Source organism: Oryctolagus cuniculus, chromosome 11 (genome assembly GCF_964237555.1).
Source record: "Oryctolagus cuniculus chromosome 11, mOryCun1.1, whole genome shotgun sequence".
Classification (NCBI taxonomy): domain Eukaryota; kingdom Metazoa; phylum Chordata; class Mammalia; order Lagomorpha; family Leporidae; genus Oryctolagus; species Oryctolagus cuniculus.
In genome coordinates this window covers 58,477,253-58,502,687 of record NC_091442.1, presented here as the reverse complement: position 1 = coordinate 58,502,687, position 25,435 = coordinate 58,477,253, and the positions used below count along the sequence as shown (strand labels likewise).

Here is a 25,435-nt window from a genome sequence, read left to right as displayed (position 1 = left end):
TTCCCCAAGGAACACCTGGCAACTTTTGAAGATGTAGTGGATGGAGGCCAGGGATGCTGCTGGACCTCCAGCACTCAGAACAGCACCCATACTAAAGAATGAACTGGCCCTAAACATTAAGAATAGTACAGCTGAGAAACCCTGCCTTAGTTCAAGCTCCCCCAGGTAAGAACAGGGGAGGCGGTGCCTCCTGCCTCTCTCACCAGCAGAGGCCCTGCGGTGCAATGGCAGCCCTGTGTCGATGCAGTGTTAGAGTTCAGCCTAAGAAACTCACCATCAAGGCAACAGCAAGGCTGGGAACCACAGTCGTGTTCAAGGAGTGTCCTTGGGTTTGGTCTCATTTCCAAGAATAGATTTGCTTCCTAGTATTCTCTCTCTTTGCCTTATCTCTTGGACATTGAACTCCAGAGCACACTTCCCCTTTTTGGGTTGACTGCTCAACAGTTTTAAAGCAAACCAATGATCCAAAAGGCATAGGTCTTACATCTTACCTTTTAAAGTTTCATTCTTGAATTTATATTGTATATCCCTATTTTTTTAAGGTCTATTTATTTGAAAGAGTTACAGAGAGGCAGAGGCAGAGGGGGAGAGAGAGAGATCTTTCATCTGCTGGTTCACTCCCCAAATGCCTGCAATGGCTGGAGTTGAGCCAATCTGAAGCCAGGAGCCAGGAGTTTCTTCCAGGTTTCCTTTGTGGGTGCAGGGGTCCAAAGACTTGGGCCATCCTCCACTGCTTTCCCAGGTACATCAGCAGGGAGCTGGCTTGGAAGTGGAGCAGCTGGGACTCGAACCAGTGCGCATATGGGATGCCAGTGCCGCAGGTGGTAGCTTTACCATTAGACTACAATGCTGGCCCCATCTTGTGTATTTTATATGGTGTGGTAAGTTATTTATGCTGAGCCCAGCACTTTGAATGCATGCATATAAGCAGCAGATGTCTTCCTAGCTGGGAGTGGGGGTGGGTGGTGGCAGGTCATTAGGCAGAGCCAAGGGTGGTGTGACAGAGACATGGTGGACACTGCAGGCAGGCACCAATGACCTCGCTCTAGGGTACATGATCTCCTGCTCCAGAGGCCTGGTGGGTGGGCCAGAAGCAGGGTGTGAGGAAGGAGGCAGCTCCTCCAGGACGGCGGCTGTTCCTGGGCTGCTGTGTTCACTGTGGCCCCTGGCTGTCAGAAAGGCTGGGCTTTCAAGGGACAAGTGACAGATGTCAGTGAGAGTAACAGAGGGGACCCAACGCTCAGCAGAATGGGGGCGCGGATGTCTTGGGTGTGCCCTGGCCTGGGACCCAGGAATTTGGCTTCTAGGTTTCAAGTCCCTGTTCCACCTTTGTTGGCCGAGTGGCTGACTTGTTTCCTGTTGCTCAAGCAAGATGGGTCTTCCTCTGGGGTTGTTGCTGGGAGCAAGTGAGATAATGCCACATTCATTTCTAGGCTGCAAACTTTTTCTTTCTTTAGATGCTGAGGGACACAGATGATTGTGGAGTCACCATAATGACTGCTGGGCTGCCTCAGAAGTAGGTAATTACTGTTAGAAATGGGAAGACTTGAGTGGCCCCAGGGAATTAATTAAAACTTACCCAGGCCCTGAGGGGAGAAAGTGTTAATCATGAATTTGCATTTGGATGTATGCAAATTACTGCTCAGACTTCCAGGGTGAAGAGGTTCTCAGGGGCCTGGGGTGGCCAGTCCTTGTCCAAGTTCTCTTTCTCAGCACCTGTTAAGACCTTTGCTCATCCATTTTCCATTAACAAAGTCTGGCCCAGGAGATTCAACTCGTCCTGGGATTCAGGGAAAATAGCTTTCCAGGCCTCACACGTTCATTCAGGGTCTCTAGGGAAGAGGGCGCCACAGCTCCAGTTTCTTGCACTGTCCTTGCATATGAGCTGATGTGTTTTCTCTTCCAACTTTGGTGACGTTGGCCAGTGGCCACTTGTCCCCTTTCTTTCTTTTTTCTCAATGGTGAAAACAAATGTAGAATTGGCCAGCCACACTCAGATGGTCCTAGTCTTGTGTTCAAAGCATAAAAGTCAGGAGCCAACCGAACATGGGCCTCCTTCCGTCCACCAGTCCTGATGGGAGAGTTGATGCTGGTGGCGTCAGTGTCACAGATTTCCTTCACAGCCTGTTTGATCTGGTGCTCATTGGCCTTGGCATCAATGAACACAGGTGTGTGGCTGTCTCTGGGCTTCTCCCTGGCAGACTCTGTGGCCGGGGGGCACCTGATGATGGTGCAGTATAGCTTGCTTCTTCTTGGGCCCTCTTCTGAGGATATCCGGGCGGCCTCCCTAGCTGCAGCATTTTGGGCCCATGAAAGGTGGGTGACGAGCAGATCTGTTTTGTGGCTGAGGACACCTTCCAGCACTGCCCTTCTGACCTTCAAAGCCTTTGCTTGGGGAAGGCAGGGGCTTCTTTCCTTGTCTTTGGCACCATCTTGGTGAAACTGGCTCTTTCTTCTCTTTCCCCATTATTCTTCAGTTCATTTCCCCACTCCTTGGCTTCCCCCGTGTCTCTCCATCACCACATATGCCAGCTACTGCATCAGCTCTCGCTCTCACAGAGTGGAGTCCTGTGCCTGGGTATACATTTCTCTGGCCATCCTTTCTCCTCTCTGGCCACTGTCATGTCTTGTACCATCCTTACTCCTACTTCAGTAGCTCCTCACTTGCAAGGGATCCACAGAGAGGCTCACCCATGGCGTTCTGTTGCGGAGGCAGGAGTGTGCAGGGGTCTATGCCCACGGGCAGGTGGGGGACTTGTGCCCTGAGCTGTGCCTGTTTGTACCGCATCTGACCTTGTCGGGGCCTCAGAGACTTGTACACTGGAGTCCAGGGAAGCGCATCCCGGGGATTCTGCACTCTCTGGGGCACCTTCAGTCTCTCAGACCTTAGCTGTGGTACCTTACACCACCTACCTGCATTACACTGATCACTGTCTCTGACCTCAAGGCTGAGATGGCATGTGGCAGATCGCAGGGTCTCCTCTTCCTGCCAGGGGTTACTCTGGAGCTTTCCTGCATGTTCTGCATAGGAGTAGGGTTGTGCCTGCACACACATACATGCATACACAGTACACAGAGAGATGCAGGAGATGGATGGGTGGGACAGGGGCCTCCACAAGCGTTAGACCAAGAGCCTGAAGACCTGGGTTCTGGTCCTAACCCTGACTCCTGGGGGCGGTGGATAAATTCCATTCCCTCGCCATCTTCACTTCTTCTTCTGGAACATGATAGAATTACAGCAGGAGTTGCCAAGGCATCTTGTTTCTGTGATGTGGGTGTAGAAACATGTGGTGTGGGCGTTGGGTTGGAGGCTGGGTTTATAGCTGGTTTTGGAGGTAGGTGGACTGAGTTTGAATTCTGGTTAAGCTGCTCTCAAAAGTGACGTCCAGGGCCAGTGCTGTAGTGTAGCAGGTAAAGCTGCCACCTGCAGTGCTGGCATCCCACATGGGTGCCGGTTCAAGTCCTGGCTGCTCCTCTTCCAATGTAGCTCTCTGCTATGGCCTGGGCAAGCAGTAGAAGATGGCCCAAGTCTTTGGGCTCCTGCAGCTGCATGGGAGACCAGAAGAAGCTACCAGCTCCTGGCTTCAGATGGGTGCAGCTCCAGCCATTTGGCCATCTGGGGAGTGAACCAGTGGACAGAAGACTTCTCTCTGGCCGGTGCAGCGGCTCACTAGGCTAATCCTCCGCCTTGCGGTGCTGGCACACCGGGTCTAGTCCTGGTTGGGGCGCCAGATTCTGTCCCGGTTGCCCCTCTTCCAGGCCAGCTCTCTGCTGTGGCCAGGGAGTGCAGTGGAGGATGGCCCAAGTGCTTGGGCCCTGCACCCCATGGGAAACTGGGAGAAGTACCTGGCTCCTGCCATCGGATCAGCGCAGTGTGCTGGCTGCAGCGCGCTGGCCGCGGTGGCCATTGGAGGGTGAACCAACGGCAAAAAGGAAGACCTTTCTCTCTCTTTCTCACTGTCCACTCTGCCTGTCAAAACAAAACAAAACAAAACAAAACAAAACAAAACAACCTCTCTCTGCCTCTCCTCTCTCTGTGTAAAATAAATAAATCTTAAAAAAAAATGACCTGTCTCTGCCTCTCAAATAAAAAAAAATCTTAAAAAAGTGATATTCCCTGTTTCCATCACTCCAGAGTGGTATTAGCCCAAGCTCCTAGTGTCAGGGCTAAGTAGGGTGACTTAGGCACCAGTGCTGTGTCTCGCACAATACTTGTCCATAAACATCGTTGCTGGTCTCAGCTCTGCCATTCATTCACTGAAAGAGCTTGGCTAAATCACACAACTTCAGCTTCTCCTTTGTGGATTCAAGAATCTGGACCTCATAGAGCCGCAAAACCCCTTCCTTTCCTGGACTCTGCATCCCACAGCGCAGGGGAGAAAGGGTCCAGGGCACCCGACTATCCAGAGATTCACCACTAGAGGGCAACATGCTCGCATCTGGAGAGAAGGCGGGATGGGCAGAGCCAATCTACCGACGGTTAATGGCCAGGGAGCTGGGTTGCTGAGCTCAGCTCCAGTTAGATATTCCCAAGGGACCCTGGACACACACCCCCATTCCCTCCATGTGGGATCTCACCATTGTTCCTGGGGTGGAGACCCCCCTACCCCCAGACCCAGGCTGATGGTGAAGGGCCTGAGTAACTCCATTTTGAAAAAGTGCCTCCATTCGGAGAGGCAGACCTGACATCCAGTAAAAGTAGGGTCACTCTGGGGAAACCGAAACTTACAATGGAACACAAAACTTACAACAGAACAGCTCTAGTTCACCATATAAGAAAATCCCCTGGGTCCGAACCAATCAGGAACAACCGCTTTTGATCTGGAAATACCAGAGGTGACCCCAGCCAATCCACCCTACCCTGCACCCCTTGATGACGTAACCCTGCTTTAAAAGATGCTCCGGAGCACAGCTCAAGGCCTCCCTCTGCCCTCTGCTGCGTGGTTGGTTAGACGGGGTCCCTGGCATGGCTTGTACTTCCGAAATAAACCTTGCTTTTCCATTTCGTTGTGTTTGAGTGTCTGGTGGCATTTGGGGATCCAACGATCTGGGCATAACATCTTGGGGGCTTGTCCGGGATCCCCAAAAGCCCCCCAGCGACCTTGACCCCAAAGGTTTGCTCCAGTCAACTGGGTGAATTCATTAGTCTCTTTGTTGTCCGAGTGTATTTGATTGTTAACTGTTCTGTAGTGCAGCCATTGCATCTGAAGTCTGAATCTGAGGGTCTTGCCCAAGCAGACGCGCTCGTGGGGCAACCTTGAAGGAAATGGGAGATGTCCTGATTCCTCATCTGGGTGAGGATTCCGATCTCGAAATCCTCCTGTCTGGGACCTGGGAAGGTCTAATCTGTAACTCTGGGGACGAAGAGGAAACTTTGTTGCAGCTGCAGAGTTCTCATCCCATCCAAACGGTCCTTGGTCTCCATCAAACTCCCAGAGGTTCGCCCTTGGTGGCTCCCAGAGGTCTGCCCTCGGAGTGATTGAGATCTTCTGTAATAAGACCATCTGTATCTGTCTGTGGAAATTCAGTACAGGCCCAGTGTCTGCTTGTCTTTTTGCTAATTAGTGTTTGTCTCATTCTATTTCTTTTTTTTTTTTTTTTGACAGGCAGAATGGACAGTGTGAGAGAGAGAGAGACAGAGAGAAAGGTCTTCCTTTTCCCATTGGTTCACCCCCCCAATGGCCGCTGAGGCTGGCGCACTGCGGCCGGCGCACCACGCTGATCTGAAGCCAGGACCCAGGCGCTTCTCCTGGTCTCCCATGCGGGTGCAGGGCCCAAGCACTTGGGCCATCCTCCACTGCACTCCCAGGCCACAGCAGAGAGCTGGACAGGAAGAGGAGCAACCGGGACAGAATCCAGGGCCCCGACTGGCACAAGAACCTGGGGTTCTGGTGCCACAGGTGGAGGTTTAGCCTATTGAGCCGCGGCACTGGCCTCATTCTATTTCTGTTGATGACTGAATTGACGGGACGGAAAATGGGGGCGACTCCATCCTCTCCATTAGACTGACCCTTGTACATTGGAAAGATGTTAAAAAGGTGGCTCATAACAGTGTAAATGTTAAGAAAAACAATTAGGTTAGTTTCTGCACCTTGGAATGGCTCCCTTTTGATGTGGGCTGGCCCCAAGAAGGAACATTTAATTTGACTATTATTTCTAAAGTTGAAGATTTGATCTTTCAGCCTCGAACTGGACATCTGGATCAGGTACCCTACATTGTAACCTGGAGGAGTCTCGAACGGGTAGATGGACCCCTCCCCAGGGTCCGATCCTTTTTACCAAATTCCCCAATACCAGTTTCTAATCCGTCTACTCCCTCAGTTACTCCCTGTGAAAACAAAAGAAAAAGAACAAAAACCACCTGTTCTCTAAGGAGGGACGGATGAGTCTGAACTTTTCCCCTGCCCTATTCCCCTCTGGCGGGGAATGCAACCCCACCATGGGAGGAGGCAGGGCAGCGAGAGGAACTCCCCCAGGGGCCGGCTCAGTCCACTCAGAGCTGCAGGGGAGTCCCTCCCCAGCCCAACACCACGGTAACGCTGCCCCTAAGACCGGCAGGACCAGTGGACGCCAATGGCAACCAGCTCCTCTGGTACTGGCCGTTTGCAATCAGTGATCTGTACAACTGGCAAATGCAAAATGCCCCTTTCTCTAAGAATCCCCAAGAACTTATTAACCTTTTAGAAACTGTTTTGTTCACCCACCAGCCTACCTGGGATGATTGTAACAAGCTTTTAAGTATCCTTTTCACCATGGAGGAGAGGAACCGGATTCTGGAGGCAGCCCGAAAAGCAGTGCCGGGACTGACCAGGGCCCCTTTGACAGATCTGGTGACCATTAATGCTTATTTGCCTGCCACCCGCCCTGATTGGGACTATAATACAGCACAAGGTAAGGAGAGACTCCAAGTCTATCGCCAGGCTCTGATGGCGGGTCTCAAAGTGGTGGCACGCAAGTCGACCAATATGGCCAAAGTTTATGATATCAGGCAGGGAGCAGATGAGAGCCCTGCAGCTTATCTAGAACGGCTGTTAGAGGCTTTTCACCAATATATGCCCTATGACCTTGAGGCAGAGGAATTGGCCTAAATGACAAAAAGTTAAATGTCTAAACTGGTAGCCGGTATGCCTTCACCACTGCCCATGTCCACAGGGCTATTTATCAGGAGAGGGGCCTGTTGACTGCAGAAGGAAAGACTGTCAAAAACAAACAAGAGATCCTGAGTCTCCTCACAGCCCTGTAGGGGGCCCAAGAAACTGGCAATCATTCATTGCCCAGGCCACCAAAGAGGCTTAGGGCCTATCCACCTGGGAAATAACTTGGCAGATAAGGTTGTCAAAGAAATAGCTGAAACCAGGAAAATTACTCCTGTCCTGGTGGACCCAGGGGTGTGAGATTTGCCAGAGACCCCCCAGTACACTGGGTTATATACTGGGAAGTTGACTTTACTGAAATTAAGCCAGGAAAATTTGGCTATAAATATTTATTAGTGTTCATGGATACTTTTTCTGGATGGATTGAAGTCTTCCCCACAAAACATGAAACTGCCAATGTGGTAGCAAAATAACTGGTTGAAGAGATCGCGTCCAGGTATGGATTTCCCACCATGATCGGGTCAGACAAGGGCCTGGCTTTCGTCTCGCAGGTAAGCCAGGGAATAGCCACTGCACTGGGGGAAAATTGGAAATTACATTGTGCAAACAGGCCCCAAAGCTCAGGACAGGCAGAAAGAATGAACAGAACTCTAAAGGAGACCTTAACTAAATTGGCCTTAGAGACTGGCATGGACTGGGTAACTTTCCTTCCCTTTGCTCTATTCCCCCTACCAGCTAAGCCTTACTCCTTTTGAAATTATGTATGGGAAACCCCCTCCCCTAGTTTACAGTCTGATTTGATTGCTATTTTAGATGACCAGGATGTCCTGGATGCTGTGCGTCGGCTCCAACTTACCCACCAGGATATTTGGCCTAAATTAAAAGCTGTATATAAAACTGCTTCTCCCCCTACCCCTTATAGATTCCGACTGGGGGATTGGGTTCTGGTTCGGAGACATCATCACAAGACTCTTGAGTCTCGATGGAAGGCCCCTTCGTCGTCCTCATGACAACTCCCACAGCTCTCAAAACAGACGGGGTCGCTGCATGGATCCACTACTCTCACGCCCGACTGACAGACCTGGCCACTCCTCCTACAACGGAGCCCTGAGGAGAAACCTGGAACATCCTCAAACATCCATCCAGCCCACTGAGACTCAAATTGCACAGAGATGGGGCCCAATCCCAAAACCCTTCCAGCTAGCTTTGATTTTGCTTTTGCTCTTGTTCTTCTTTTCCTTCCATCAAGCTTCGGCTGTAAGTAACCTTCATCAACCGTACCAGTGGGTGCTGAATAGACATGGCAAAGTCCTACAATCAGGGACCGGAACACTTGGTGGCCAGCAATGGTGTCCTTTGTAATGACCCTTTGTGCTCTGGCCCCTCTCGGTTGCTGCTTAAATGCTAGGAACTTTTATATGTGCCCTGCTTCAGGACCAACATATTGTAACAATCCCAGTCACTATTACTGTGCCTACTGGGGGTGTGAAACAATAGCATCTAACTGGATACTAAAACCAGGAAAAGATCCAAATATCAAGGTACAATGGTGGCCGGAAAATTGTATACCTAACAGCCCTTTCGGGAGTGGTGGATGGAAACAAAATCATAAGGTCAACAACTGACTACGTGAACAAATCCAAATTAATATAACCAACTCCAGTGACCCTAAATGGGCCTAGGGAAGGAGCTGGGGTGTTAGATGTTATAAGGAAGGAACGGATCCAGGAGGGATATTTTCCTTTCAGAGGTTTCTGGCAGAGGAGTCAGTGGCAATAGGCCCCAATAAGGTAGTAAATCTTCAACCAACACAATAGCTGACCCTCAGTACGGTGGGCCCCATTATTGACTCTAAACCTGACACAATAAGCCCTACCGTTTTCTCTGGACTCACAAGGGTTACTAATGCCCCCAACACCCTTGATCCTCAATTTCCTGTAAAACACCTGCCATTAGATTTGCTTGCCCAGTCTTTCCAGGTCCTAAATGCTACCAGCCCAAATTTAACAATGGCTTGTAGGCTTTGCTATGACATAGCTTCCCTCCCACCCCCCCATTTTGAAGCTTATGTGGTCACCACTGTGTTTTCTTAAATTTATTATTATTATTATTATTATTTATTTTTTTTTTTGACAGGCAGAGTTAGACAGTGAGAGAGAGAGAGACAGAGAGAAAGGTCTTCCTTCTGTTGGTTCACCCTCCAAATGGCCGCTACAGCCAGTGCACTGCGCTGATCCAAAGCCAGGAGCCAGGTGCTTCCTCCTGGTCTCCCATGTGGGTGCAGGGCCCAAGCAGTTGGGCCATCCTCCACTGCCTTTCCGGGCCACAGGAGAGAGCTGGACTGGAAGAGAAGCAACTGGGACAGAATCCGGCACCCCAACCAGGACTAGAACCCAGGGAGCCAGCGCCGCAGGCAGAGGATTACCCAAGTGAGCCATGGCGCCGGCCTCACTGCCACGTTTTCTAACTCTACCTCCTCCACTAACTGTAGATGGAAAAGCGGTAACCAGGGTTTAACTTTGGGACAGGTTACGGGGCAGAGACTCTGCTTGGGACAGGTCCCCCACAGCAAAAAGCATCTCTGTAATTCTACTCTTAAGGTATACCCGGCAAACCGGTATATCATACCTCACAATGACACCTGGTAGGCTTGTTCTACCGGCCTTACCCCTGTGCCCATCTCCACGTCTTAAATCACACTGATTATTGCATACTTGTTAGACTGGTCCCCAAAATTCTATATCATACAAATAATGAATTCTTAAATAGAGTCCAGGACAAACAGGAAATGACTGAAACCCACAGATATAAAAGGGAGCCCATAACCGCCCTAACTCTGAGTTTACTAATAGGAGCCAGCCTGGGGGGCTGGGCACCTGAGTATTGGCCCTAGTTACCCAAAATCAGCATTACTCCAAAATAAGTGCAGCTATAGATATTGCCATAGAACGCATAGAAAACGCCTTCTCATCTCTGGCTGAAGTTGTGTTACAGATGAGGTGGGGACTCGACCTAGTGTTCTTGCAACAAGGGGGGTTGTGCGCTGGTCTGGGGAAGAATGCTGCTTTTACGCTGATCACTCGGGCCTAATAAAAGATAACATGGCTCAAGGCAGGGAAGGGCTGGCAAAACAGAAAAAAAGAACGGAAACCTCTCAGGGGTGGTTCGAGTCTTGGTTTAATTCATCTCCATGGCTAACCACCCTACTAACAGGACTCACAGGGCCCCTTGTTCTCCTAATTCTAATCTTAACCTTTGGCCCTTACATTATGAACAGACTTGTGCAGTTCATGAAGCAGAGATTGGGTACCATTCAGTTAATGGTCCAAGGGTCCCAATATAAGCCTTTAAATACGACTGAAACTTATGTCAGTCCACAACCCATGATTGGGTCTTTAAATATGCACAAAAACAAGGGGGGAATGAAGGGCCAGAGTAACTCCATTTTGAAAAAGTGCCTCCATTCGGAGAGGCAGGCCCGACTTCCGGAAAAAGCAGCATCACTCTGGGGAGACCCAAACTTACGCAGGAACAGCTCTAGCATTCACCATATAAGGGAACCCCCTGGGTCCGAGCCAATCAGGAACAACCGCGTTGGATCAGGAGGTACCAGAGGTGAGCCCACCCTACCCCGCACCCCACCCCCCATCCTCCCAGAAGCCTCGGGCCTATGTCTTCTCTCTTTCGCTCTTGTACCGGCTCACCCTCGGCCTCCGGGAAGTTCCACGTTCCCGCCAGGTTCGTCTGTCCTGGCCGCTCACCCACTTCGCATACCCCCGGTCCCCGCGAGCGCGGAGCCCACTGCCCCAGCGCCCGGACTTGTCTTCCTCCGCGCGGAGACCCGGATGCTGGCCGCCCCGCCCCCCGGCTCACGCGCCCGGATCTACTTTCTCGGCGTCGCGGCCTCCTCGCGGCCCCGGCGCTGACCGTTAACGCCGCCAACGGGCGAACCGGGGCCCCGGCGCTGACCGTTAACGCCGCCAACGGGCGAACCGGGGCGGCGGGGCCTGCGTGGCGAGGGCCACCTGCCTCACGGGCGTCGCCCCAGGCCGCCGCGCACTCCGTCCTCATCGTCCCCTTGCCCTTCCCTGGCGTCCATCGCCGCCTGCGTGACGCTCCCCAGGGGCTGCGGCTGGCCGGTGCGCGCCAGGTGAGGAACTTGGCCGTCACCGTCGCCTCCATCTCGACCCCCTGCTCGCTGAGGGTGGCCTCCTACGCTTGCGGCCTTGCCGCCGCCCTCGGGGGCTCTCCGCAGCCCAAGGCTGCCCCGAAGTAGTCTCCTCTACTTCGCTACCTGTTCCTCCCGCCTGTTTCGTGTTCCTTTTCAGGGCCGGCGCCGTCGCCTCTCCGAGGCCTCGGGCAGGCTCGGACCAGATCCGGGCCGGATTCAACCCTTTTGTCTACACCCGAGGGCCGCAGAGGTCACAGGGAGAGACACCTTTGCGGCTGTGGATCCTTGGAGTTCTTGGCGACAAGCAGGAAGGGGAAGCCGGGACCTGGCTGTGCTCGGGTGCGAGTGTGGGGGTCCCTCGCCCCGCCTGGCTCGAGGGCCCCCGGGGCCACTGACTTGCTGCCCGGAGATGTCACTTCTGGGGCCTGCTGCCATGACCTTGGCCTGGCTGCTTTTGTGGGTTGGGAGGGAGGTGGAGGAGGGAGCGTGGCTGGCATAATTTTGTGCCTGCCATGGTTCGCCAACTCCTGGACTGCCTGGGGGGCGGTGGCTCCTGAGACGTGGGGCTTCCTCCTCCTCCCACAGACTCCTCCTGGGTGCAGCCTTTCTCACCCATCAATCGCTCCTGCTGCAGTGGGTGCTCCTTCCTGGCAGGTGCAATGTCCACCCCCGCCGCGGGGCGGGGGACGGTCTGGGGGCAAACTTGTTGCTGCTTCTAGCTTGGTGGTGTCTGCCCAGTTACTCAGCCCCTGATGGACAACTCACCTGGGGTCCCGGAGAGGCTGGGGTCTCTCTAACTCGCCCCACCCCCCACTCTCTCTTCATTTCCTCCTCCGGTCCTAGCGTAGAAATAACACCACCATTTCTTTCTCCTGACTCTGGTCAGAAGGCCCGAGCTGGCCCTCGGAAGACCAAAATGACACTTCCGTGCCTTGCAGACTGTCCCCTGTTTGTACCTTAGTTTGCAGGCCAGAGGGATCCCTACCATTTTACTTTATCAGGGAGTCAGTTTGTTTTTTGGCTAGATGTTTTTATTTATCTGTTTTCATTTTTTAGTTTGGAAGGCAGGCAAAGAGAATTTGAAAGGCAGAGAGAGAAAGAGAGGTAGAGATATCTTCCATCAGTTGGTTCACCCCTTAATACCTGCAACAGCCAGGACTGGGCTAGGCTGAAGCCAGGAGCCCAGAAACTCAACCCCGGTCTCCCACATGGGTAGCAGGGACTCCAGTACTTGAGCTACCATCTGCTGCCTCCCAGGGTGTGCATTAGCAGGAAGCTGGAGTGGGAGGAGCAGTGGTGTTTTTTTTCTTCCAGTTCATTGAACTCTTATGACTATAAAGTAAACTGAAAGTAGGTCATTGTAAAGATTAAGAGAGGGAGGAGGGGGAAGGGTGGGAGCGTGGGTGGGAGGGAGGGTGGAGTGGGAAGTATCACTATGTTCTTATAACTGTATGTATGAAATACATGGACTTTGTTTACCTTAAATACAATAAAAAGTGGAGGAGCTGAGACTCAAACCAGGCACTCCAGTGTGGGATACAGGCAACCTAAGCGGCATCTTCACTGCGCCAAATGCACCCCTGCCCTGGAAGCCAACGTTTGTTCATGAACTCCCCTGCAGCCATAAGCTGCAGGAGGGGAGAGAACAAGAGGAGCAGCAGCACTCAGGGTGCAGTCAGTGAGGGCCTGCAAAGTAGCACTGGTGCAAAGTAGCACTGGTTTTCTTTTGCAGTTTACAAAAGTAACACTATGAATTGCCCAGAATTTTGCATCCAGAAAAAAGGAAAGAACATTCAACTTTGGGTGTGAATAATGTCCTTGGGAAATTATCGTGGCCTGTTTTCTGCTCTGTATCTGGATACAAGCAGATTTAAAAAGGCTAAAAATGGCCTTTTACTGCCCAAACTGCTTCATAATAGCTTTCCCCCAGTAGCTTTCCCCCAGTTTGTTAGACCTCATTGTAATGTTGTACCTTATCAGTCCACTTCTAAAGCACAATTTTAATATCTATCTGGTATCCTACTTTAGGGGTCTATCATAACTTTGAGCAGTCTCCTGTTGAGTGTTTGGTTGTGAATATTGCTGAAATAGAAATCATTGCACTGGTGCCTTTGTATATCTCAGGCTTTCCTAGCACAAACTTCTAGAAATGGAATTGCTGGGCCAAAGTGTGTGCCTGGTTTTAGAGCTTTTGAAACATTTTGCCAAATTGCCCTCCACAGGAATTTTTATTGTTTTACAGCCCAGTTGAATGCCTTTTCCCTACAATTTTTAGGGCTGGGGTCTGTGACGTGGGGAAGGGAGGGGTGGGGGTAAGGGTAGGGGTGGGGGTTGCTAGCCATGCTCTCAGGAGGCAGAGGACTCTGAGAAGAGGCACCCACTTCCCAGTGTGTTTTATCCAAACAGGGCGAGACTCTGGTTTTGTTTAAGCTGAGGAAGCAGATACAGGGCACACCTGTGAGTTTCAGGCAGTTTCTAGTACAAGGGTGTCCTTTGGAATATTCAGCTAGAGATCTAGACTGCTTTGTCTTCCTGGGGAAGGTATTTGGGACATAGACTAAAAAGTTATTTATCAGAGATTGAAATCTGACCGGGTGTCCTGCATTTCCATTTGTTAAAGCTGGCAACCCTGACCCCAGCGATGCCTGAGCAGGGCAGGAACTGCAGGGAGAGGGGAGCATCCAAGTAGAAAATTCCAGTGACCTCCGTTCAGGAAGAAGGCAGCCGCTGGGGAGACCCGGTGGTTTCCTGTGCTGGGGGCCCTTGTAGGGCAGAGCCCCACCCTTCATACCTGTAAGTGCCAGAGAGGATGTGGAAGGCGGGGAGGGAGATCCTTGGGAATAGGGGGCATGTAAGCGTCTAGTAGGGTCCCTTCTCATGGTGGGAAGTGTAGGAGTAGAGAATAAGGAGTTCTTGGGGCTGGCTGGCCAGAGGCTGGCCTGTAGTCAGCAACGTTGCACAGTGGCTGCTGACTTGGCCCAGGGTTTGGCCAGCTGTGAGATCCTGGGAGGTTTCTTGCCATGGCCATGCCTCAGTTTCCTCACCTGTAAAGCTATCGTTGTAGTCTCTGTTGCACAAAATTGTTGTAATGATTAAATATAGCCTTTCCTAGTCATCTTAAAAAAATTATTTGCAAGGTAGAGAGAGAGCACTCCAGCTGCTGGGGATGGGCTGGGCCGGAGCTGAGAGCGGCACTCCATTTAGCACGTCACTGTGTCTGGCAGGGGCTGAAGAACTTGAGCCATCACTGCTGCCCCCCAGGGTGTGCGTTAGCAAGAGGCCGGAGTCAGGAGAGGGGGGTCAGCATCTCTTGATTTGGGATGTGGGCATTTTAAGTGCGAGGCTGGATGCCTGCTCCCTCTCCAGTCATTACTACATAATCTCTCAGCATTATCTGGAATTTGCTTCTTTCTTTGCAATTTTTTCCCTTTCACCAAACAGTGGTGTTTCATCAGGGCAGGGATGCTGCCTGTCTCATTCTCCAATGTATTTCTGGTGCCTTGGCTAGTGGCTGGGACATAATAGATATTTAGTAAATATTTATTGAATACATATGTACATAAATAAAAAACTATCATAGCGCATGGTAATGAAGGGCTAAGGAGTCTATTTCCATCACTGTTGTGATTGCCACTACTATCTGTGAACGTCAGTGGTAACTGTCACGGAGATTTTTAGATGTCTCAAACATTTAGGACTTCCTCCCTAGGAAAACCCCTTAAAGTTGCTGGGAAGTGTAAAATGTGTCAGATGGGAGAGAGGTGAGGGAGAAGCTGGGTGTGGGCCTGGGGGAGAGGGCATTTGGAAGAGGAAATCCTGGTGCAGGCTGTGAGGGTGATGGTCGGGAAGGGTCAGATGGGCCATTGTCTAGGGCCGTGGCTGAGCCAGGTGAATGATCCTGGGCGAAGAAGAGCTGACCGTGGCTGCTCACAGAGTTGAAAGGAGTCCCGAAGAAACAGTCTCAGAGAAGTCCTAGGAACCTGTAGAAGCAGCTGAGCTCCTCCCACAAGGGCAGTTTGGTTGGGGGGCTGCTGGCGGCTTCCTGGGCACTGTGCTGCTGCTGCTGCTTCTGGGACCTGACAGCCCCCCGGCGTCTTCAGTGTGAATCACCAACTTCTTTGCATCACTTGCACCTGATTGAAAGCCGCCACTGCCAGGTCGGGCTGAGGTCACAGGCCTGTATCTTGGCTGTTAGGGTTTAGGGAAGAGGTCACAGGCCTGTATCTTGGCTGTTAGGGTTTAGGGAAGCTAGTTATGTGGGCCGCGTGGCCGCTGGAGCAGGGGGAGAAGCTTTCTCCCCGACAGAGCCCTTAACCACATGGCAGAGTCAGTTCCAGGTTGACTGTGAGCGGTGAGCGGAAGCCCCTGTTGTTTGGTTTGTGCGCAGTCTCCTTTCCTGCCACTCCATACACTTGATCCACAGGCTGTTAGGAAAGAACTGGGGAATGAGGAAGCTGGATCAGAAGCAGAGCTGGGACTTGAACCAGGCACTCGGACATGTGAATGTGACAGTCTGTCTCTGATAGTATTATCCAAAGGTTTCTGCCACGATCCCTCCCATCCCACATGCACTTGACAATATGCTCTTGCTATTCACCTCTATCAAGAGATGGAGTCTAGGGGTAGGCACTGTGGTGCCCTGGGGTAAACCACACTCAGGACACCTGCAGCTCACGTAAGTGCCTGGAATAGGGCCCCACCTCTGCATCCGATCCAGCTTCCTGCTGATGTGCCCCACTGGGAGACAGGAGTGATGGCTCAAGTAATTGGGTCCCTGCCACCCATGTGGGAGATGTGGGTGGAGTTCCTGGCTCCTGCTATGGCCTGGCCTAGCCCTAGCTGCTGACTGCTCTGGCAAGACCTGCACTTTACAGCTCCAGGAAGGAGTACTGTATTATGAAATACTTGACATGAAAATTCAGACTGGATATGAAATCCTTTCACTAATTCAAGAGTTTTAAACAGCACCATTGTCTAAGGGAGAGAAAAGGAAGAACTGGTGGATTATTTACGTATCATTTTTTAAAAGATTATTTATTCGAAAGGCAGAGTTGCAGAGGCAGAGAGAGAGAGAGAGAGAGAGAGAGAGAAAGAGAGAGATCTTCCATCCGCTGGTTCCCTCTCCAATTGGCTGCAATGGCTGGAGCTGCATTGATTCGAAGCCAAGAGCCAGGAGCTTCTTCCAGGTCTCCCATGTGGGTGCAAGGGCCCAGGGACTTGGGCCATATTCTAGTGCTTTCTCAGGCCATAGTAGAGAGCTGGATTGGAAGAGGAGCAACCAGGACTCCAACTGGTCCCCATATGGGATGCTGGCACTGCAGGCGGCAGCTTTACCTGCTGTGCCACAGCGCTGGCTCCTATATATCATTTCAACTGTTAGAAAACTGAACGACTTTGAAACAGATTTTATGGGAAGCTCCTGACTTCAGATGGGCGCAGCTCTGGCTGTTGCAGCCAGTTGGAGAGTGAACCAACCAGTGGATGGAAGACTCCCCCCGCCCCCGCCTCTCCTCTCTCTGTGTTACTCTTTCAAATAAATAAATCTTTTATTATTATTTTTATTTTTGACAGGCAGAGTGGACAGTGAGAGACAGAAAGGTCTCAAATAAATAAATCTTAAAAGTTTTACATGTTTGTTGCTTACTTCTATGAGTAGTTCTCTTAATATTAACCATGAGGCCAGCACCGCAGCTCGCTAGGCTAATCCTCCACCTGTGGTGCTGGCACACCGGGTTCTGTCCCGGTTGCCCCTCTTCCAGTCCAGCTCTCTGCTGTGGCCCGGGAGTGCAGTGGAGGATGGCCCAAGTGCTTGGGCCCTGCACCCCAACACTTCTAACTGAAGTGTTGTATTCTTTGGCCAAAATCTCCTCAATTCCCCCACTTCCCTCCACAGTCTCTGGTAACCGCCATTCTACTGTATGCTTTTATGAGTTCAACTTTTTCCAATTCCTTATATAAGGAAGACCATGTGGTCTTTCTGTATCCAGTTTATTTCACTAAACATAATGTCCTCTAGGTTCATTCATGTTGTCCCAAATGATAGAATCCCCTTCTTCAAAAAAGCTCCTGGCTTCGGATCAGCGTGGTGCGCCGGCTGCAGCGGCCATTGGAGGGTGAACCAACGGAAGGAAGACCTTTCTTTCTGACTCTTATCTCTGTCCACTCTGCCTGCTTGTCAAAAAAAAATATTAACCATGAGTCATTTTAAGAAATCAGTGCTAAAGATTTTTTTAAGTTATTTGAAAGGCAGAGTGATGGAGAGATCTTCCATCTGCTCATTCATTCTCAAAAAGGCCACGATAGCTGGTTCTGGGCCAGGTTATACCCTAGAGCCTGGAACTCTGTCAGGGTCTCTGCTGTGGGTGGCAGGGGCCCAAGCACTTGGGCCATCTTCTGCTGCTTTCCCAGGCTCAGTAGCAGGGCGCTGGATCTGAAGCAGAGCAGCTGGGACCTGAACTGGTGCTCTGATGTGGGATGCTGCATTGCATGCGGTAGCTTAACCTGCTGTACCACAGCGTGGGCCCCAGTACTAAAGGTCTTGATCAAGAGGTGTTGAGCCATTATTCAAACACACAACCTAATACTGTGTACACATTATGAATACAGAAAAAACTGTGTGCCAATTATCGATAAAAATATATTTTTAAAAAGATTTACTTATTTATTTGAAAGAGTTACAGAGAGAGGAGAGACATAGAGAAGTCTTCCATATGCTGGTCAACTCCCCAAATGGCTGCAATAACTAGGGCTGGGCCTGGCTGAAGCCAGGAGCCAGGAGCTTCCCCCAGGTCTCCCACCTGGGTGCAGGGGCCCATATGGAATGTTGGGATGACAGGTGGTGGCTTAACCTGCTGGGCTGTAACTCAGGGGTCCCTCGAATTGGTATTATTAACTTTCCAAATCCATGTCTACCCATCTTTATCGTTGCTCGCATCTGTTTTCTACTGGTTGGTTTTCTCTCCATGCCATTCCCTCACCCCCACCTGCCGCAGACCGTGAGTCCCATGGGGACAAGGATGTTACCAGTTATTTTCTGAGTGTGGAGACCCATGCAGCTCTGGGCTGCCTGACCCTGTCTGTGTGGTCTGGGGATGCTCTCTGACCCCAAGTTCCCTTTAGCTCATCTCTCCAAACAGGGCCTAGACCACTTCATTCCTTGTACACCAGGGTTAGGATTTTCCTCTGGGGACCCCAGCCACCACACCTAGATCAGTCAAAGTTCTGGTCAGCAGCAGAATCCTTGCCTAGATGACGAAGCAGAAAAATAATTAGATATGGGGTAGCTCACTGAGTGGTTGGGAGGGCTGGAGACTATTCAGGGGCTGAATTTCCAGGAGTAACTCCTCAATGTGGCTGGGTAGTCAGGAGGACACTAGTGCAGCCAGCAGGATTAGACGCCACTGCTAGGCCAGCACCTTGTCCTTGCAGCTTTCTCTGCTGTGGCCTGAGGGAGCCTGCTGCCCCTTGCCACACCTGGGCACCAGCCCCTCAGTCAGGCACAGATCTGGGGAGCTGGGAAGCACTCCTAGCCCCTCCAGGTAATGTGGTCTCTCTCCAGGGCATGGTGCTTCTTCCATTTTTCTTTCTCCTCCTCCCTTTCCCTGTTCTTTTAAACATTTTTTTGAGAGAGGCAGAGGCAGAGGGGAAGGGGAGAGGGGAGAGGGGAGAGGGGAGAGGGGAGAGGGGGAAATATCTTCCATCCACTGGTTCATGCTCCAAGTGCTTGCAATGGTTGGGACTGGGCTGGGCAGGAGTGAAGAACAAGAAGTACATCCGGGCATGGGTAAGAGACCAGCTAGCGGAGCCATTGTGCTGCTTCCCAGGGTCTACATTAGAAGGAAGCTGGAGTCAGGAGCTGGAGCTGGTAATAAACTCAGACACTCGGGTATGGGTTATGGCTGTCCCACCTAGAGAATTAACTGCTAGGCCAATTTCCTGCCCCCACACCATCCTCCTAAAGTGGGGAGTTCTCCAAACATTGAAAGAGGGTCAGAGGCGGGGTGGCCACAGTGAGGGTCAAGTGTCCATTCTCCAGGACTCACCCATCCTACTCAGATGGCTGAGGGCTTCGCCTGGTCTGGGGTGTGGTGAAGGCTGTAGGGAACCATGCTGATGGCACAGGTTGGGAGGAGGACGGTGATGCCCCAGGAGCCCTCCTGTCTACTCAGCCACGGTGGCGCCATCAGAACTCAGAGGTGGGAGTGCAGGGAAGAGGATTCCTGAAGACCATTTCAAAGGAGGAGCAGGCTCCATGGCTTAGGCAGCCTTGGCTGGACTGGTATTTCTGAAGCTCACCAGGAGTCAGAACAAGGGCTTATGAAATGACTCTGACCATGATCCTACTTAGTGACACGTCAAAGAAATTACATCGGGAATGATGGGAGCGGGGGCCTCTTTCCCCACCTTCAGGTGAGTGAAGACACCTGGAGAATTATGACTCTGGAAGAATTGTAATTCCTCGTAACAGTGGTGGCATAAAGGAGGAGTAATGGGATGTATCAGACAACACATTTCAGAGGATTTTCTTGAGTTAGGTCTTACAGGATGAGTAGGAGTTTGCCTGTGGGCATGTTGGGTAAGATGCATGGGGAGTTTCTGGCAGAACAGCTTGTGAAAAGGCAGGCCTGGGGGCGGGGAACTGAGCTGAGAAGGGGAGGCAGAGGTGGGCTAGAGGGGACACGTTGGTTCCTATGACTGAGTCACTCCTGAGCACAAGAGCAGTGTGTCTGAGGGATGAGAACTGCCTGAGGTCAGAGGGAATGTGGGGAAGAAGACTGGGTCTCCACTGATTCCTGAGTGGCTCATGTCATTGGTGGGGTGTTGTGGATCCTCACTGGGAGCCAGAGCTTCTGAGAGTGCTTATCTGGAGAACGGGGAGGTGATAACGGTGTGCGGTGTGCCCAGAGGGGCATGGCCGCGAAGAACTGTCCTTTCACACCACCCACCTGCTGCTCACCAGTTACGGAAGAGGAAGATGCTCGTGGAAATCCGGGAGCAGAAACCTCGGTGGAGGAGCTGTGGGCAAGGGGCAGGCAGCTCAGTGCAGAGGGTGAGCGTGCTTTGCTCTCACGCTTTCTTGCTGCTGGCTTCTGGGAGACAGGTCATAGGATCTCCTGACAGTTTTCCCTCATGTCTAACCCGGATCCTTTTGCATGGGAGTTGTCAGGAAGAGAGAACCTTCTGATCAGAACCCTCAGGCACTGCCTTTCCTGAAGCCTAAGAGCTGACCAGATGTGCCACTGGGCAGAGCAAGACTCAGGCGCAGGTGAAGAAAGTGGGAGAGCAGGGCCAGGCAGAACTCCCCAGAGGCTCTGGGTAGGTCACCTAGTTGGTTTGTAAGGTCACAGTCATCTGCCTTCCTGACAGATGTGGTCTTCTAGCTACCACCTTGGAGTAGTCATGGGAGCCACCTCTCTCAGGAATCCAGAACAATCTAGAAGGTACTGCATGTCCTTTCCCCAAAGCAGCATTGCTTCCACTCCTGTCCTAATAATCCATGCTCTGAGGTGTGGACTATGGAGTAAGATACAGAGTATTTGTTTTAACTCCAGCACTTTCTGCATGGTTTCTATTAGGCTGAGGTTAAGTCCAGCACCAGAAGGCTGGGAGGAGGAGTGGTCAGGGAGTGAGGAGACACCCTGGAGCCTATCAGGGTAGGGGGGTCGGCCTCATCACTATGTGGCGCAGGGCCCCTGTCACCTCCTTGTTCCGGAGTGTGTAGATGACAGGGTTGAGCATGGGTGTGATGACTGTGTAGAAGAGACTGAGCACGCGGTCTGTGGTCACGGAGGACCCTGCCCCGGGCCGGATGTAGGTGATGCTGGCTGTCCCGAAGAAGAGGGAGACCACAAGCAGGTGGGAGGAGCAGGTGGAGAAGACCTTGCGGCGGCTCCGGGGGGAGGCCATGGCCAGGATGGCTCTCAGGATGCGGGCATAGGAGGTGACAATGAGAGAGAAGGGGACCATGATGAAGACCACAGTGGCTGTCATCACGGAGATCTCGCTCCTGTGCTTGCCGGCACTCGCCAGCCTCAGTACTGGCAGGATGTCGCAGAGGAAGTGTGGGATGACCGGGTGCCCAGGGAAAGGCAGAGTGAAGATGAGGGAGGAGTGGGTGGTGGCCGTGATGATGCCCATGAGCCAGGAGATGCCCACCATGGCCACACAGGCCTGCTGGCTCATGAGGGTGGCATAGTGCAGGGGCCGGCAGATGGCGGCGTAGCGGTCGTAGGCCATGGCCGTGAGCAGGCAGCACTCTGCTATGCCCAGGACGATGAAGACATACATCTGGGCTGCACAGCCCTGGAAGGAGATGGCTCGGGGCTTCGGGGAGGCCAGATCAGCCAGAGTCCTGGGCACAATGTCTGTGGTATAGAGGAGCTCCACCAGCGAGAGGTGGCGTAGGAAGAAGTACATGGGCGCCCGCAGGGCAGGACTGGCCCCAGTCAGCAGGATGATCAGGGAGTTGCCCAGCAAGGTGACCAGGTAGACCAGAAGCACCACCCAGAACAGGGGGCCCTGCAACAACCTGAGGTCGGAGAACCCCAGGAGGAGGAATTCAGGCAGGGCGGTTTGGTTGTCCAGAGTCATCACTCCAAGCTGGATCCAGTGGCACAGCCAAGACAGAAAAATTACTTAGGAATAGCCAACATTTCTGTAGTCAAGCAAAACACTTTTTGTGCAGCCTATACTAAAATCAAGGGAGAGAGTATATTTTTTATTTTTAAGGATTTATTTTTTTGAAAGGCAGAATTACAGAGAGGGAGGGAGGGAGAGAGAGAGAGAAAGTCTTCTATTTGCTGGTTCACTCCCTGGATGGCCACAATGGCTGGAGCTGTGCCGATCCAAAACCAGGAACCAGGAGCTTCTTCTGGGTCTCCCACATGGGTACAGGGGCCCAAGGACTTGGGTTATTTTCCACTGCTTTCCCAGGCCATAACAGAGAGCTGGATCAGAAATGGAGCAGCCAGGACTCAAAACAACACCCATATGGGATGCAGGCACTGCAGGCGGTGGCTTTACCTTCTATGCCACAGCGCCAGCCCTGAATCTTCTTCTTACAGATGAGCCTGAAGCTCGGGGAGATGAAGTAATCTGTTTAAAGTAATACTGAGGTAGTGGCAGGACTGAGTCCCTGGACTTGAGGGACTTGGCTCTTGACTCCAAATTCTATGGGTTCCCTACTATTTCCAATGCTCTGGCCCTGTCTCTGGAGCCTCCCTCCCATGCAGAGACACCAGGTCTGCACTTTGGGTTGTTCTCCAGAGTGAGGGGTTGAGCAGCTGCTGGGACGTGGACCCCTCTGTACCCTCTAGATGGAGACCGGGCAGCACCAGGGACTGTCTCGAGCTGCTGTGTAACGGTGAGTACGGTGAGTGGTGGGGCTGGAATGCCACAGAGTGACAGGGCTACTCGTGATAATACTGCCTACGTGCATCATGCTTTGGGATCCTGGCACCTGCACCAGTTGCTTTCTTTTCCCTAACCTGGGCACCTGTGATTGGGTACCCCAGCTGGCTTGCCTCTGTACACCCTGTTCCCTTGGCTTCCGTGTGTGGCCATGGGGCACCGCTGTAGGGGATGTTTCTACTCATTCTATTACAGCCTCGTTCAGGGGTAGGTGCCGAATGCAGTGGCTAACATGCCACTTGGGATGCCTGCAGCTCGTATCAGAATGCCTGATTTGAGTCCTGGCTACTCTGCCTCCTGCTAATGCACACCCGGGGAGGCAGCAGGTGATGCTCAAGCACTTGGACCCCTGCTACCCATGTAGCATCCCTGAATGGAGTTCTGGTCTTCCTGCTTCAGCCTGGCCCAGCCCTGGTTGTTGGGGACATTTGCGAGGTGAACCAGCAGATAGTCTGTCTGCCTTTGAAATGAATTGAAAATAAATAAAAAGTTAAAAACAAACCATGTTGTATTTTGCAAGCCTCAGCTTGAATTCCTTCTATGACATTTCCCTGTGCTGCCCTTGCTCAGAGAAACTTGTGGTGAGTCAGGATTCAAAGTGACATTTAGGGTGGGACAGTGACCAACATGTGGATATGACAAGGATTGGGTCTTACGGCTGACATTTTAGAAGGGTGCTGGGCAGTCTGAGTAGCTGCAGTGATGGGGAACTCACCACCTGTTGAGGTAGCCCCTCCCAGCTTTGGCCTCCTCTGTTCATAGGAAAAGCCTTGATGATCTTGGTCTTGGTAAGTGTGTGCATGTTTCTCAGAATTTCTAACCTCTCGCGCACCGCATGAGAAGGCGTCTTTGTCTGTGCTCCCCCAAGACACGGCTGGTGCCCAGTGGGGGCTGGGGAAGTTAGGAGGGCAGTCTTTTGAGTCACGGAGGTTTGGGACTGTGGCCAGACAGCTCACCTTGGCCTTCCAGAAATGGTTTATTATTGTTTTTGATTAGAGTGTGTGTGCCTGTGCGTGAGTGTGCGTGTGTATGTGTGTTATATGTTGTGTGTGGGCGCCGGGCAGACGGCAGCCATAAAGGAGGATGCTGGTAGCTGCACCTGTGTGTTCTGGGATGGGGACCACATAGACGTGAACCTGAGAGGCCCTGACCACAGTGACGTCCACCTGTTCACACCCCACACGCGGACACACTGATGCACACGCCACCCACCCCTCACTCTAACACTTCTCCCCACACACCCGTCCTGTCAGACACATTGTAAACATGCATGCGGTACCATCCCCACAGCCCTCACAGCAAAGCTACTCGCACACCAGCCTGGCTCTTCCCTGAGGCAGAAGCTGTCGCCTGTCCCCTGTCCCCTCCCCAGCCCTTCTCCCTGTCCAGCTGGGCTGGCTGCGTCGGGATCCCGTCTCTGCAAAGGCAGCAGTGGACATCCTTGGACTCTTTCCTGCTACGCCCAGGGCCAGGAACCAGCTGCCGACACTCACAGAGGCTCCAGGACCCTGCGTGGACCCGATCTGCCCCTGCTCCTCAGTGCTCCTTGTCCTTGGCAGCTGCCCTTGGCTCAAGGCTGCCCAGCACTGGGTAGGGCACTTACTTGGAGGAGAGACGGCGGTGGTCACCCAGCCGGGGCAGGGGCTGTGGGGCACAGGCAAGGCTCTGCTGCTCCCCTGTCTCCCGGAAGTCCCACTCTCTGTGGCACCCACATTTATTCTGCAGCCGGGGTGGAGCCTGAGCCTCCGCCTCCGCCAGGCACCGGGGAGGCCTGACTCTTGGGGTTTCCCTGTGTAACCCTGAACTCAGGTAGTGCTATGGGCCAGATAATCTTGCTGGTTCCCCAGAGTCTGCTGTATCCACTTCTTTTCCCTAAGCTCATTTCTCACGGTCCACTAATGCCTCCTCATTTCCTGCACTGCGCTGCCTTTCCTGAGTCACTGTCACCATCCCACTCATGGGGGTCTCCTTGTCGCAGATGCTTGGATAAGTCTTACACATTGCTCATTTAATTCCATTCTCACTCTGTCAGAGTGTGCCTGTCCATCTCCTGTCATCTGGAAAGATAAGACAGCATTTCTCAAACTCCCTGACATAAGCTAGTTTCTGCAAGCTGCTGGCCCCGGGGTAGGAAGCGGCGGGAGAGGAAGGGCGCAGAAGCTGTGGTTCTCCTGCTTCCTGTCTCTCCCGACAAGGTCAGTCTGCTTTTCCACGCCAGTGGCTGCAGCAGTCTCAGCACTTCTGAAGCATCCATTTTTTAAAAAATATTTGAATTTAAGATTTTTGTTGTCAGATAATACTTGTGTATATTATGCATTTATGGGATAAAATATAATATCGTAATATATGTTTTCATTATGGGATGATTATATAAAGCTAATTAACAAACTCATTACCTCACATACTTAACATTTTTTTTCAGTGAAGGCTTTTTTTTTTTAATAGTTCTGTTTCTAATAGTAGGGAATAGGAAGCAATTAGGCAACTACAGTTGATGCATACAGTGGAATTCTGGACAGCATTGGTGGTAATAATGAAGTGTGACCCATCCATTTTACAAAGCACGGATAGAGGTGGAAGAGAGGTGGTTTTGGAGTCACTGTTAAGGAAATGACTTCCCAGTGCCCCCCCCCCCCCCCCTTAAGATTTATTTATTTATTTGAAAGAGTTACACACAGAGAGAAGGAGAGGCAGAGAGAGAGAGAGAGAGAGAGAGAGAGAGAGAGAGGTCTTCCATTTGCTGGTTCACTCCCTAATCGGC

At 51.9% G+C, this 25,435-nt stretch overlaps 2 protein-coding genes across 2 annotated transcripts; one reads left to right on the top strand and one right to left on the bottom strand.

Moving 5' to 3' along the window:
• The first annotated feature begins 10,749 nt into the window (after positions 1–10,749).
• LOC127487383 (uncharacterized) lies at positions 10,750–11,896 on the top strand. Its single transcript, XM_051832730.2, has 2 exons — positions 10,750–11,244; positions 11,423–11,896. Exons 1-2 carry the CDS (start codon positions 10,765–10,767, stop codon positions 11,762–11,764), a joined length of 822 nt encoding a protein of 273 aa, XP_051688690.2. The 5' UTR covers positions 10,750–10,764; the 3' UTR covers positions 11,765–11,896.
• Positions 11,897–20,913: 9,017 nt separating this feature from the next.
• OR10P1 (olfactory receptor family 10 subfamily P member 1) lies at positions 20,914–21,855 on the bottom strand. The gene has a single exon (XM_051845628.2). The coding sequence runs from the start codon at positions 21,853–21,855 to the stop codon at positions 20,914–20,916; it is 942 nt and encodes a 313-aa protein (XP_051701588.1).
• Positions 21,856–25,435: the final 3,580 nt, after the last annotated feature.